The 13729-nt window shown below is 42.7% G+C and overlaps 2 protein-coding genes across 3 annotated transcripts in view; both read left to right on the top strand.

Annotated features, from left to right (window-relative positions):
- The first annotated feature begins 478 nt into the window (after nt 1–478).
- xpnpep3 (X-prolyl aminopeptidase 3, mitochondrial) lies at nt 479–6782 on the top strand. The gene is made up of 12 exons (XM_083896372.1): nt 479–562; nt 706–783; nt 1503–1628; nt 2002–2189; nt 2503–2722; nt 3343–3527; nt 3638–3700; nt 4230–4343; nt 4435–4520; nt 5240–5423; nt 5629–5749; nt 5871–6782. Exons 2-12 carry the CDS (start codon nt 714–716, stop codon nt 6035–6037), a joined length of 1524 nt encoding a protein of 507 aa, XP_083752498.1. The 5' UTR covers nt 479–562; nt 706–713; the 3' UTR covers nt 6038–6782.
- Nucleotides 6783–7381: 599 nt separating this feature from the next.
- ep300b (EP300 lysine acetyltransferase b) overlaps nt 7382–13729 on the top strand; it is a 28500-nt gene continuing 22152 nt past the window's right edge. For both annotated transcript variants that reach the window (XM_083896268.1, XM_083896269.1), the window contains exons 1-3: nt 7382–9344; nt 11625–12220; nt 13481–13660. In XM_083896268.1, coding sequence (XP_083752394.1) covers nt 9251–9344; nt 11625–12220; nt 13481–13660 — 870 coding nt within the window. In that variant the 5' untranslated portion in view covers nt 7382–9250. The remainder of the gene's footprint in view (nt 9345–11624; nt 12221–13480; nt 13661–13729) is intronic.

Consider the following 13729-nt stretch of genomic DNA (forward strand, 5'->3'; position numbering starts at 1 on the left):
TCATCAAGACAACGAGACATTGCACAATAGAATTAAAAGTGCAGGTTTTCCTGTGCAAACATTTATGGAATATAGAAAATAATAGATACATATATATGTGTTTACATTTTTTGCAAAATTTGATAAACTGAGAAAAGACAGTTATACTCAGACATTATTGCACATGTCCTGAACTATGAAAACTTATAGACGGGATGTGCTGGAAAAAATCAGAACTTTCCTTTTAAACAACTTACAACTTACTTTTAAACAACTAAACAAGTTTTTTTAAAATGGATTTATTCATTGTCTTTGAGAAGTGTTTGTCCAATGTGTAGTCTCATCTATTATATGCTCAAATCACATTTCTGCCCTCAGGTGTTTTTTTTATATTGAGCTCTGTTAGTAATTGTGAAAAGGGGGCGGGACCAACGCCTCTTCCTGAGAAGCCAAACCCAGGGTAACCAATACCCACGGCGCTGTATGAATGTGGATAAGTCAAGCGGTGAGGGCAGCAGTGTAGCTAGCTAGGGTTTCTGTGAAACTAACGAGATTCATGTTACTTTTATAACATTTATAGCCGGTAAGTCGCAGCAGCAACACATGGCGGTGTGTGTAAATATACATATAGGGTGATGACTTTGTTGACTGAACGTGACTTTTCCGGTGTAGAGTTGTTGTACGACATGCGGTGACACATCTCCGTGTGTGTCCTCCACTTTTCAGCAGCAGCAATGTTGCCCTCGGCCAGCACTGTGCTGCGGTCTACAGTCAAACTGCTGCCGCGGCCTCTGTGGAACACAGGTGGGTCCAACACTGTGTGCTTGCTTCTTATTTCCCACTATATTGTGTGTAATATTAAATATTAAACCCTTAACACCACGACATTTATTTGACTTGTTGGAGTAACATTTTATAGTGTATTGTTAAATATTAAATCAATAGTACCCTGTGACTTTTTATTCAACATGTATAATTCGGTATTTGTACATGCAATCACTACTGGTGCATAGGTATTTTAGAGTTAATACATAAACCCAAAATTCAGATTAAAAACAGCTGTTAAGCTACTCACACAATAACATGAACATTATGAACACTGCTGCCTTTTGCATATGAATATTGCACATTGTGCAATTCTATTGCACTTTGTCCTGAGATGATAAATAGTGTGGGAAACAGGACTAAGTCAAAGAGTCCATAATAATAACAGGGAATACTCTTTATGTATGCATAACTTTTCACACACGTGTAAAGTGCTCTTCATAACTGCAAAATTGTAATCTGTAAAGGACAATAATAATCAAATGTCCGTTATGTTCAAACCATTGTCAAATGTGTTCACACGATACTGATGTGAACTAAGCCCATGCTTAGGCTACATCCACACTACTTAAATTCTACTGTGGATACAGCTGTCATCCACACTAACCTGGCAGGGCTCCTGGGCTGCGTGTCTGATAGTATTGCTTGACAGAGCCCGTTTTCAGTGCATGAGTTCCGTGTCGTTTTTCTGTCTGCAGCAGGTTGTTTTTGGTGCTCGTATAGAAACATTTCGTTGAAACCAGGAGGTTTGAAACCAAAGAGAGTTCCACATCGGTACCTGGGCCAGCCCAGCCCTTTCACACATCCACACCTCATTAAACATGGTAAGTATAGTGGTGCAGTGTTGTGCCAAGAACAGCACATTTATGCCTTTTAGCAACTGGCTCAAAACAAAGTTATATGTTTTGGGTGTTAAACGTTCATACTTTCATGCATATGGTAAGAGAATTATTATTCCAAGATGTCCAGAGTTGAAGTTAATTCAAATACAAATGAAAACATGATCATTGTCTGTGATTAATGGAAAATTGACTATGAACTCACAAACTAAGTTTGTTGATATCTCAGGAACAATTTTAGGGGAATTTCTTCAAAATTCAGCTCTTGCTGATCTGTAATACCTCTCATAATGCAGGGTTTTTATCTGTCGTCACTTGTTTTTTGCATGACACCACACTTCTGACCCGTGTTCCTCAGGTGAGGTGACCCCAGGCTTGAGTCAGACAGAGTTTGAGCTCCGCAGACACCGGCTGGCCTCTCTTATCGAGGCCCAGGCAGCCAGATTGGAACCACCGGCATCCTCTAGCACCCATGTCGTCATTGTTTTGTCCCATCCTACCCGCTACATGAGCAATGACATCCCTTATCCCTTCCACCAGAACCAGGTGCGTGTTTGGTGTCATGTTGCATCCTTTTATTGTCAGATCTATTTCCTGTGTCTTTGCTGGACACCACAGCAAACATCATATGACTGACGGCTGATTACTCGGGGTGGGAAATAAATGTAATTGTGATATTTTATATACATACAAATTCTGATATTGATTGATTGATTTTTTAAATTTACGTACAAAGAAGCGTTTCTTGCAGTGCTAATGTAAACCCTTTTTAAAATAAATATAATTTGTTGTTGGTTCCGTTAGTAATTGCATTTCTGACACGCCTTCACCAAATAACTAGGAATCAAATGTTTCCCAGGATTTCCTCTATCTCACTGGCTTCCTCGAGCCAGACAGTGCCCTGGTTCTTCATGGGAAAGGGCGACCGGATCAGGCCATCTTGTTTGTGCCCCGCAGAGACCCAGGGAGAGAGCTGTGGGACGGGCCTCGGTCAGGGAAGGACGGGGCTGCCACTTTGACCGGCATAGAGAGAGTTCATAGCACTGAAGAACTGGGTTTGGTGCTCCGCTCCCTTAAAGGTGCGTGGATGTGTGAGGATGCCTGTCCATCATAAAATGTCTCTTCACTGAACTGAGATTACAGTAACCGTAGCAATTTTGAATAAACATTAATTTTTTTGCATTCAATTTTGAAACGGTGGAGTGGTGATTTCACAGAGGTGTAGAACATCCATTGTTTTTTCAATTCCAGCTAAAGAAACAGTCTCAAATACATTCAATAAGAAGCAGGTACCTACCTATTTACATTCCTCTCTCTCAGCGTTTCCATTCTATCTCCAATTTTACTATCACGTCATAGACTGTATATAAAAATGTATGTCTTCCAGTTGCAAAACAAACTCCCTATTTGAAGTCAAGATTTGACCAGTACAGACTTCACCTGTAACCAGGCTCCCACTGGATAATACCAGCTGTCAATCACACTAATGTCCACTCATATGTTGTGATTTATTGTCTATTTTCCTGTGCACATCATTTTCAAAAGTATTGACAACCAAATCATGCTGTTTCTTGAACGACTGTGACCTGGATGAGGGAGAATGGTCACTTCCTTTATCTTGGCAGTGAACATAATATTGTCCTGAAACACCGAGACTAAAGCTGCAACGTATTAAACCCATTAAACAATATTCTTTCAGGCACTCAGCTGTGGTACGATAACTCTCAGCCTGTTCACCCTCGACTCCACCAGTCTCATGTAAATCCTCTGCTGGAGGCGGGGCCGATGCCGTGCTCTCTCAGGCCCCTAATCCACTCTCTCAGGGCCCTCAAGAGCTCAGCAGAGGTGGCGCTCATGCAGGAAGCAGGTCGCATAACAGCACAGGTTAGTGTATAATAACATATTACTTCTGCTACCTTTAAGCAAGGCTGTATTTTCATGAAACGACTGCCAAACACTTTTTAAAATAACACCTGCTCAACCTTGTCTTCCAGGCTTTTAGGAGGACGATGACCCTGTCTCAAGGAGACGTAGATGAAGCTGTCCTCTTTGCAAAGGTAACTAAAGATCTTTCCTCACTACACTTGACTGTCATGTGTTCAAACAGTATGTTTATATACACATAATGAAAATCAGATTACTCTGAGCCCCTTCAGACCAGGTACTTGCATCCATCCTGAGTGATCTGTTCACATGTGGACAGCTCTAATGCAAAATGCTTCCTCCGTGCGTCTTCAGATCCAATCACGCAAACCACAATCAGAGGTGGTCTGGGACAGATGTGGCCACATTCTTTTAGATGTGCAAAGGCAAATGTTTGCTCAGGATGCATTTAAGACCACCTGCTAAGCTGACATCCTCTGATCCACTGCAGTTTTACTCTGTGAAGAGTATATTTTCATTTCTCAGAGACTGTACGTTGATCTATTTCTGACCACTGTCACAAGTTCAGCACGTATCACCATACTCTTCTTTTACCATTGTTTCTCTTGTTTACACTGACACATATATATGTGTATATGTATATATGTATGTGTGTATATGTGTGTGTATATGTATATTATTAACATTAAAATCTTATTCCAGTTTGACTTTGAGAATCGGATCCATGGTGCAAACTTCCTGGCTTATCCTCCTGTGGTTGCTGGAGGTAATCGAGCCAATACTCTTCACTATATAAACAACAACCAGGTCATAAAGGTAAAGGAAGATGCTGCCGACGTCGTGCTTGTCATATAAGTCGGTATGATCATACAGTATGTTTATATACTTTCCTCCTCTACTGCGTCAGGATGGTGAACTGGTGCTGCTCGACGGTGGCTGTGAATACTTTGGTTACGTCAGTGATATCACTCGAACATGGCCAGTGAATGGGAAGTAAGTCTGACACAATAAAGTCATATAAGGATCTAATCATCAAAACCAACGTAAAACAGAAGTTGCGATGTACAAAAACATATTTTATTTATTTTGCACTACAATCAGTACTCCTTATTTATAACATTTTTTATCTATCTGCAGCACATCATATAAAAAAATTAAACACACATGAAGTTAGTTTTGATGTAATTTGAATGCAAATAATTTGCTTAAATGTTTTTCTTTAATTGTGAAAAGTTTTACATTTGGTAAACTTAAAGTTCCAGTGTGAAAAAAAATACTTGCATCTTACGGTGATAAATGGTGATACTAAGGTGGCCTTTGCATACCAGAAAGGGTGACAACACTCACTTTCACAACTCTCTCCCCTCTCCCATTCTCACGTCTTCATTGAACTATGCATCAGGTTCATGCAGACTGAAATGTCATTGTTTGTGTAGTAAGCTTCCGCATCTAAATATGAAATTCACTCTGTGGCTGTTTTGTCCATTCAGGCTGCTGTAGAAACATGGTGGTGCAACGTCCATAAAGCAAGGCCCCTCATATAGTACATATAAAAGGCTCACTCAAAATGCTAAAAAGAACTAAACACACTGGACCTTGATTGATTTGAAATTGGAAAATTTGTTATGCCTGGGTGTTTGATTATTGTCTTATTATGCATGAGAGACACAGATGTGCCTTTAAGCCTGAAGCTCTGTCCTCTCTGCTGTCAGATTCAGCCCCACCCAGGCAGAGCTGTATGAGGCTGTCCTGGAAGTGCAGCGCTCCTGTATTTCTCTGTGCTCCCCTGGTGTCAGTCTAGATCATATCTACAGCACCATGCTGGCTCTGCTGGGACAACAGCTCCGGAGGCTTGGGATCATCAAGGCCAGTACAAGTGATTCTGATCTACTACAGGTAATGGTCTGGTTTACACTGTACAGTATTGGAAGTGACACTGTGATTAATCCTGAACTTATTAGCCTCGCTTCATAAATGTAGGTAGAAAACAGGGCCACATAGAGACAAACAACCGTCCACTCTCAAACTCACACCTACGGTCAATTTAGAGTGTCCCTTGTCCCCCTGACCTTAAATGTATTTATGTATTTTCACATCCTAGGCCGCTCGACGGTACTGCCCCCACCATGTTGGACATTACCTAGGCATGGATGTCCACGACACTCCTGAGCTGTCTCGCTCACAGCCTCTACAGCCAGGAATGGCCATCACTATAGAACCAGGTACGACTTTTAATTCCCTCACTCTAGTTTCTCGGTAAACCCACTCACATTTTCCTCTATACAACGTTAATATGCTTCTATGCGTCTCGTGTTTTTGCTGCTTTCGTGCATTTTCTACTAGGGTTGTACATCGGTAAGGACAATGACCAGGCCCCTGATCGCTTCCGTGGTTTGGGCATCAGGATTGAGGATGATGTGATAATCCGAGACAAGGGCGGCCCTCTGATATTGTCTTCTGACGCGCCCAAGACCATTGCTGATGTAGAAAAGGCTTGTGCCCAGAGATGAGGCAGGGAGAAACCAAGTCAGCCACAGAGTTGATGGGAGATGGTGTGCTGTGCTTTTTGACCTTCTCTGTGGTGATGACATCGACAGGCTCAGGGCTCGGCTACGTGAAAGGTGTGAGTGCTCTGCAAGTCTCATTTGTCTGCCTACGGCCTGGATAAAGTCTTAAAACATGAACAAATGATGTAACACAGTGCTGATTCAACTGAATCTTTGAATTTCTCCATGTACACTACACTGTACCTGATGTGATTCTCCTTAAAAATGTAACTACTATCAAGACGACAGGGATTACAGCATACCACATCTCCATGTGACATGTGATCAGCCCTAATCATATACACCGTGTTTATCTAATAATGTGATGGTGCTCTCAGCATTTTTATTCTTTAAAACTACAGTATGTGCTCCGCATCATGTTTCCCAGAATCCTGGCACAGCAGTCAAGTCGATGTTTATTTGTTTTTAAGTTCTTAAGCCAGTTCACACACTTCATTAGTCTGTTACACTCAATCATGTGGCAGTGCATGCTGCAGCACAAAGGATTTAAACACCAAATGCACATGAACGTGCATCCACTGTGCTGTAGTATTATTGTCAGGATAATAAGGTCCAGAGGATGTTAGATCTTTAAGCGCACACGCAATAAATTATAAGGAACCTGTCAACAACAGCTGCCTCTAATACACCAATGCAATATAATGTGAAAAAATAGATTCTATACATGTGGGGAAGGGTTTTGTTTTTAGCAGAGACGAATGTTATCTCTTGGAAATTGGTGTTTATACTGTATGTATTAAAAATATATTACTTTCATAACTTATCTCTTATGTTGGTTTGAATAATTCTCCTTGTGATGGACAAGACAAGTTGTATGATGATTTTAATAGTGGCTGCAACAAGACATTGACTGTAATGCACTGGGACAGTGTTTCACCTCTGGGTTGGATGGTCACATAGGCAACGATCTCCATTCTGATTTCTGATATGAAGGCCTCCGTCAATTCGGTTACTAAGTAAGTGCATTAAGTCGGTTAAAATGGAAATACTCTAAATACCACAAACATATTTTTTGTAGGGTATTTGTGTAAAGGTCCACCGTCGAGTGCAGATAAAAGTGGAGCATCACTGTCCCCTACAGATTTATGTCGGCGACTGCCGTCAAAGAGCGGAGAACCGGTTTCCGAGCAATCCCGAACACCTACGAAGACGGCCTCCCCTCTCCTTCCCTCCCTCCCTCCTCCCCTTCACGCCTAATGTTGCTGTACCTCCAACCCTCCCCCCGTATCAGAGGAGTAGAAACAACAAGCCGCCATTTTGTTTGTGCGGAAAAGACCGTCAGAAACAGGAGGAGATAACCGAGAGAAGGAGCGACTCCGGCGACCAAAGTCAGCCGCTCCAGGAACAGTCGGGGGAGGAAAGAACTGCCAAATTTTGTCCGTGTTTATCAAGAGAGCGAAAGCATCACAAAACGATAAGGCGGCAGTGGTGGGAAAACCGACTGGGTGATATTTATTTATATATATAAATATATATATATATATATATATACATATGTGCATGCATGAGAAGTAAATACTCCGAAAAATCCAAGGAAGGGGGTGTTTTGCGGAGCGGAGACGGAGAGGGGAGGCGGAAGAGAGCGAGACATTACAACGAGGAGAAACCTGCGAAAAAAGGGAGAAAACACCAACATGAAAAATCATTATGTGTCCGTCGCGGAGGAAGGAAAGAGTCCGCATAGACAATTATATAAATAAATTGCTGCCGGGCAGAAGGGAGAGGTGGAAAGAAAGACTGGTTTAAAGAGAAGGGGATCAACGCGAAGGGGGGGCAATCTCCATCACAAAGAGTCAATGAGAGGATTTTTGTCTGCCCTAAAATATCTTATGGGGGTGTCAACATCGTTGTGCCGATGTGAAGCTTTCCACTTCCGAAATCATCTTTTCTCAGTGACCCGCCGTCACATTTTTCGCCTGTCGCCGTGCTGTGTGCCTGTTTTTTGTTGAGAGCGTTGTGTTTCTCGCCTCTGTGCACGGTCAAGGCATCCCGTTGCAGTGAATGACAAGTGTGTGTACTTCTGGGGAGGAACCTCTCCGAGAGCACAAGATAAGTAACCCCGCAGATTATTACAGTCATCGGCGAAATGCAACTAATTGGGATCAATCTGGCTGCCCTCTGATTGGTATTGGAGCGCTGTGATTTCCTTCAGAAACCGCACTATCAGAGAGGAAAGTGTGTGCATCAGCATCGACGGCACGAGAGGAGTGATTTCTGACGAGATTTCTCAATATTTCAACCTTTGCCACCCCGCTGACTGCAAGAGGCATATTCGCGTAAAAGGGGGTTGCAACAACCAAATGTGCAATACGAGTGTCTTCTTTCTGACCGAGTGCCTTGCATGGTCAAACACATGCACACGCAAAAGAAAGCCAACGTGCAGTGGAGTATTTGCAAGACTTCTGTGTTTGCATATCCGCAGAACTGTCGTCCTATTTATTAAGCTACCGTTTAACCAGTGCAATTAAATCATTCACAGTGTTGCACTTGAGAGTGCCACTTACACCCGAACTGTATTTTGAATCTATTGCAGGCAGACCGACTGCCTTTTTTTCCATGCAGAGACGTAAAGGGATCTGCGGCGTTGATATCAGTGAGGTGTTTGGTTAGATGAGAGAGAACGATGGTCTCGAAACTGCTGCATGAGAAATCGGCATCCAGAAGTTAACAAGGAGGGGGGTGGGCTGCTCTCTGACCTGAGATTTGGGATCACAGTTGCCAATTCGCACCCACACAGAGTTTAGTCTTCTGGGTTGTTTGAGGCGAGAAGTACAGGCTCTCCCCGCCGACTATGGCGGGCAGGACTGAGTGCACTACGGAGGACGGATCTTGGGACAGTTTTGTGTCGTAGAAGAGGCTACATGAGGTTGTCAGTGGGTCGCACGCTTGCCTTTTCGCCGACTCCACCTTCCCACCTCCTCCTCTTCAAATCTGTGAAGAAACACTCTCCGTCAGGGGAGGGGGATTGATATCTGCAGAGAGGAATAAACTGAGAGGGAGAACTGTGAGGGAAGGAGTCAAGCACCGCTGTCTTCTCCCCTACCGTCCCCCCAAGCGGTGGGGGAACGATTTCTTAAGGACTTGAGGAGACGCAAATAAGGGAGATAGATTTGGCCGCCGTGGATCTACGGCATTTTTTTTTAATTCGTCAAAAATATGGCTGATAATGTCCTGGAGTCCGGCCCGCCTTCAGCCAAGAGGCCCAAGCTGTCCTCTCCAGCTCTCTCTGTGTCTGCAAGTGATGGAAACGGTAAATATATTTGCATGCATTTCTTGTCTGAAAAGAAAACGCAAAGTAGCATGTAGTGTTACTGCATGAAGTAGCCACAATCATGAGTAACCTCGGACTTGCACAGCAACTTAGTTGGTCTGAAACATTACCCTTAATTAATGCATTTTCTATGTGACTAAATTCGAAGTTTGTCTAAAAACAGGTATTCTGTGATACGTTCAGTCCATGTTATTTAATTATTAAAAAGAAAAGACAATTTGGCGTTGGCGGTAGACGTAGTTGTGTTTTGATGTGTTAGCCTCAACAGGCTAACTAGCTTCGAACTACAACATTCATCCCCCAAACAATGGAAGAGTCGAGTCACCCCCAATTTACTCGAAGTTCTCTAGCTCCACCAAAAGTTGTTTATTTGGAAGCGTTAGAGTGTTTACACATACATTAGCAGTATCAATTAATATTTTGCAACTAAAGGGTAAAACCGCTCTTTCTAAAACGGCTTTAGGAGAAAGTAACGGAGCAAGCTAGCTAAGTAGCTAGTTAACCCACCAGACCGGCTCAGCTGTGCACGGTAGCTGGCTAGCAAAGGAAATGAGCGATATTTAGCTAAACCGTGTTGGTCAACCGAGCGACTTAAATTCTGGCTTATACTTGCCAATTCTTTATGTTTATGTTTTTTTGGAATGGTATGGGGCCACGTGTTTCGTGTACTTGGCGTGTTGTAAACAGTGATATGCTCCGTTTCAGTGAGCTGTTGTTCGCCAACTAGCCATTGTTCGACTACTTCAATGGAGTTACGCTAACTGTTGTTTTAGCCAGCTGAAGATGAGGCTGAGGGTGTTTGAATTTTAACTGCGCTTCTGAGTGAACATGTGAGAGCATATGGTCACCGACACTGAAACGTTTACTCCTACGTCTGTCGATTTGGAAGGTTTTACTTTTTGGGTGACGGTACTACCGACGAAGCACATTCTTATTCATCCATTGTTTGACTGCACGGCGACAGTGCGCTGCACTTTTCGCAGTTTACGTGTGCTAATGTTGCGACACTTCACCCAGGCACAGAACTTAAAAGACGTCGATTGTGATTTAAAGCAAAATCAAGTTAAGGCATGGCACGTTTATTTATGAAGCTTTACAACAATATAAAAAAAGGAACAGAAATACAGCAGCAGGAAAGCAACATTAAAGAGGGGGGATAATTTGGAAAGAAACTAAAGGGTGCATTTTGGCTGAGGTGCAGCAGTGATGATAATTATATTATTATCATCAGTGCTGTATGATATATTTAAATACCGTTGCAAACAGGTAGGTTTTAAGGCTAGTTTTAAAATAATAAATTGGTTTAGCAGACTTGCAGGTTTCTGGGAGTTTGTTCCAGATATTTGGGGCATAAAAGCTGAAGGCAGCTTCCCCGTGTTTAGTCCTGGTTCTGGGGACACAGAGCAAACCTGAGCCAGGTGATCTTAGTGGTCTGAATGGTTCATAGTGAGCAGCAAGCATGTCAGAAATGTATTTATCAGCCCAAACCGTTCAGTTAAGGAAATGCTCAGTCTCTAAATGGACTGAGCCAATAAACAGGATGTTTGTTTGACAAGGTCCCACTATTAAACATATGCTTCAACAGTTATTTCTTACAATACTTTGGATTTGCACAGTCATGGGCTGACCAGGCGCGAAAATCAGCACGTTTTAAATTTGATGTGTCGTATCATATAGCTGTACCCTTTAATATAGTGAGACAGGGAATAAAGGGCTTGAAAGGATGCAATTAGTTTCATACCTGCACCATTTGAAAAACTGGCATATCTTTTACACAGTAGCAGTTGGTGAGTCATCATTAATGTACATGTATGTAAATGTGCAGTTTACTCGAGACCATCTGAGGCGAATAACTTGATCGGTTACATTCAGACCAGTGTCAAATAAGTTCACACAATGCACACAAAGATAAAACCATCAGCTCCATGCAACGTAATGTAAAGCACTGTTTAGATCATGTTTTGCCCAGTAACATTCCCACACGGCACATAAGAAGTAATCTGCTCTATGTCCAGACAAATTGAGAGAAAAATGCTTCTTGCACTGCAGCTGTATACACACAGGTTCCCTCAGTCATATCTGGTGGTATTGCTTGACAAAGCCGGTTTCCAGCTGTAGGAAGCAGCATTCAATAATGTTAAATCACTTCTGTGCATGACCAAATGGAGGCAAAATCATAACCCCAAAAAAGACTTAAACCTGCAGTTAACTTGGTCATTTTGGGGGTGTTAAGATTTCAATTTCTCCCCTTGTGTCTAGATTTTGGTTCATTCTTCGACCTGGAGCAAGACCTCCCAGATGAGCTCATCAATTCCTCAGACCTAGGTCTGACCAACGGAGGGGATGCCAGCCAACTCCATACCAGTCATGGAGGTATCGGAGGAGGCATTGGTGTGGTAGGTGGCCAGGATGCAGCTGCAAAGCACAAGCAGCTATCAGAACTCTTGCGTGCTGGGACACCAGGACAGCAGGGTGGCCCAACTTCCAACAGTACAGTACCTGGGGGTTCCATGGGGATGATGGGGGTTTCCTCTGGTGGACCTCAAGGCATACCCCCCCAGGGCCCGCATCAGCAACCAGGATTAATGCAACAGGCTGGCATGGTTGGAGGAGTGGCAGCTCTCAGTCGGGCAGCTGCCATGTTGGGTAATCAGAAGGGCAACACTGGACAGCAGGGGCTGATGGGGGGGCAAGTGATGAATGGTTCGCCAAGAATGGGTTACCCTAGCAATGCAGGCATGGGTAATGGTGGTAACCTTTTGGCGGAAACCTTACAGCAGCAGCAGGGCGGTCAGCCAATGGGACCTGGTGGTCAAGCAGGAATGAGACCTCAGCAACCTGGAGCACTGAACAAAGTAAGCACACTCAGCAGGTCCAGCTGGTTCAAGCAGGTCACATTTTCAATAGCAGCCTATTTATCACAAATTATTAGGAATAAAATGTTTTCAAATGAGGAAATGCCTTTCTCCATACTTTGCATGTTTGTCGGCAGTGTGTCGCATATACAGTGTTCTAGTCACACTGCCTTGCCCTCGATTCTGTTCATACTAAAATGAGGGTTCTTGTAGTTCTGCTTTTTTTCACATAGAGACCTGATCCCACATTCTGTTATAACCCATTTACTATCCTACCTGAAGACTGTGCAGCCAATGGCATATTGTTTGTGCAGTCACAAATGTTGGGCTGTGAGTAGACAACTGCATACTAGTCTATGCATACAGTCCTGGACATTGGTTGACCATGCGATAGGCCAACATTAGCGGACTGGCCAACACGTCAACAACGTTGACTTTCGAAATGTTAGCCCAAATAAAATATGGTTTTGATGATCTACTGAATCATACTATTGACTACTCAAGTAAAAATTCTTAAAATCGTTTGAAATAACCACTGTAAAATATTATTGATTCTGGTTTGTTACAGTTCACTGTCTTAAGTTCTGTTTATTCAGAAAAGGAATACAAGAATGTATTTAATCTGAAAAGCTTCCGTAATTTTGTGAAGTTTACTTTGAGGATTTTGGCATGAAAGTTAGAAGTCATCTTCTCAGCTGAATGAAGGTGTAGAATAGTAATTCTCCAGAGCAGGCATATGGATGTGGTTATGTGCTGGATGCACAGGCATGTGCGTGCTGAAGCCCTATTTTCTCACTTCCCATCTTTGTTACCCATAAAGTGTCAGTAACACTGTGGCCCATATCTGACTAATGTAGCTAATAATATTATTTTTTACTAAAAGCTAGGGCTGGGTGAATATTTCAAATCTGTCTATCAAATATTATCATATAATAAATTGTCAGATGATTACAGATTATGTATGGCAATTATAATGTCTCAAAGTGTATATTTTGAACATTTGTAACGGAATTTTTCTTTATACACACGCATAACAGCAATATAACCATACAGTGTAGCTGGATCATATGGAGTTTTGTTTTCATGTAAGATGACATTCTAATTGCCCTTAAATGTTTACATATCTGCTTCAATCCTCCTTTTAATGATATGATCCTCTTCTTCCTTTCCTGTTTTGGTCATCTGTGTCTCTGTCTCTGTCCTCCTTACTGATTTTCATCCAAATTGTCTCTCACCTGCTTCTGTCTTCCCCTCTTCCAGATGAATATGATGGCTAATGCGGGCCCCTATGGTGGCCCGTATGGTCAGTCTGCTGGCCAGGGTCTGTCTGGAGCAGGGCTGGGCCCACAGCTTCAGAATAAGGCAGGTATGCCCAACAATATGGCGGCTCAGTTCAACATGGACAAGAAGGTGCCACCGGGTCAAGGCATGCCTGGAATGGTAGGATGCATATTTATTTCTATACATTCTGTAACTCTTTAAGCTTTTGCGTGGTTAGAAGTACAACAA

This window comes from Microchirus variegatus (genome assembly GCF_963457635.1).
Source record: "Microchirus variegatus genome assembly, chromosome: 10".
Taxonomy (NCBI): Eukaryota; Metazoa; Chordata; class Actinopteri; order Pleuronectiformes; family Soleidae; genus Microchirus; species Microchirus variegatus.

Coding starts and splice junctions, on each gene's coding strand:
- xpnpep3 (XM_083896372.1), top strand. CDS start 714: ATGTTGCCCTCGGCCAGCACTGTGCTGCGGTCTACAGTCAAACTGCTG. Junction 2,190..2,502: donor ATCCCTTCCACCAGAACCAG/GTGCGTGTTTGG, acceptor AATGTTTCCCAG/GATTTCCTCTATCTCACTGG. Junction 2,723..3,342: donor GGTGCTCCGCTCCCTTAAAG/GTGCGTGGATGT, acceptor ATATTCTTTCAG/GCACTCAGCTGTGGTACGAT.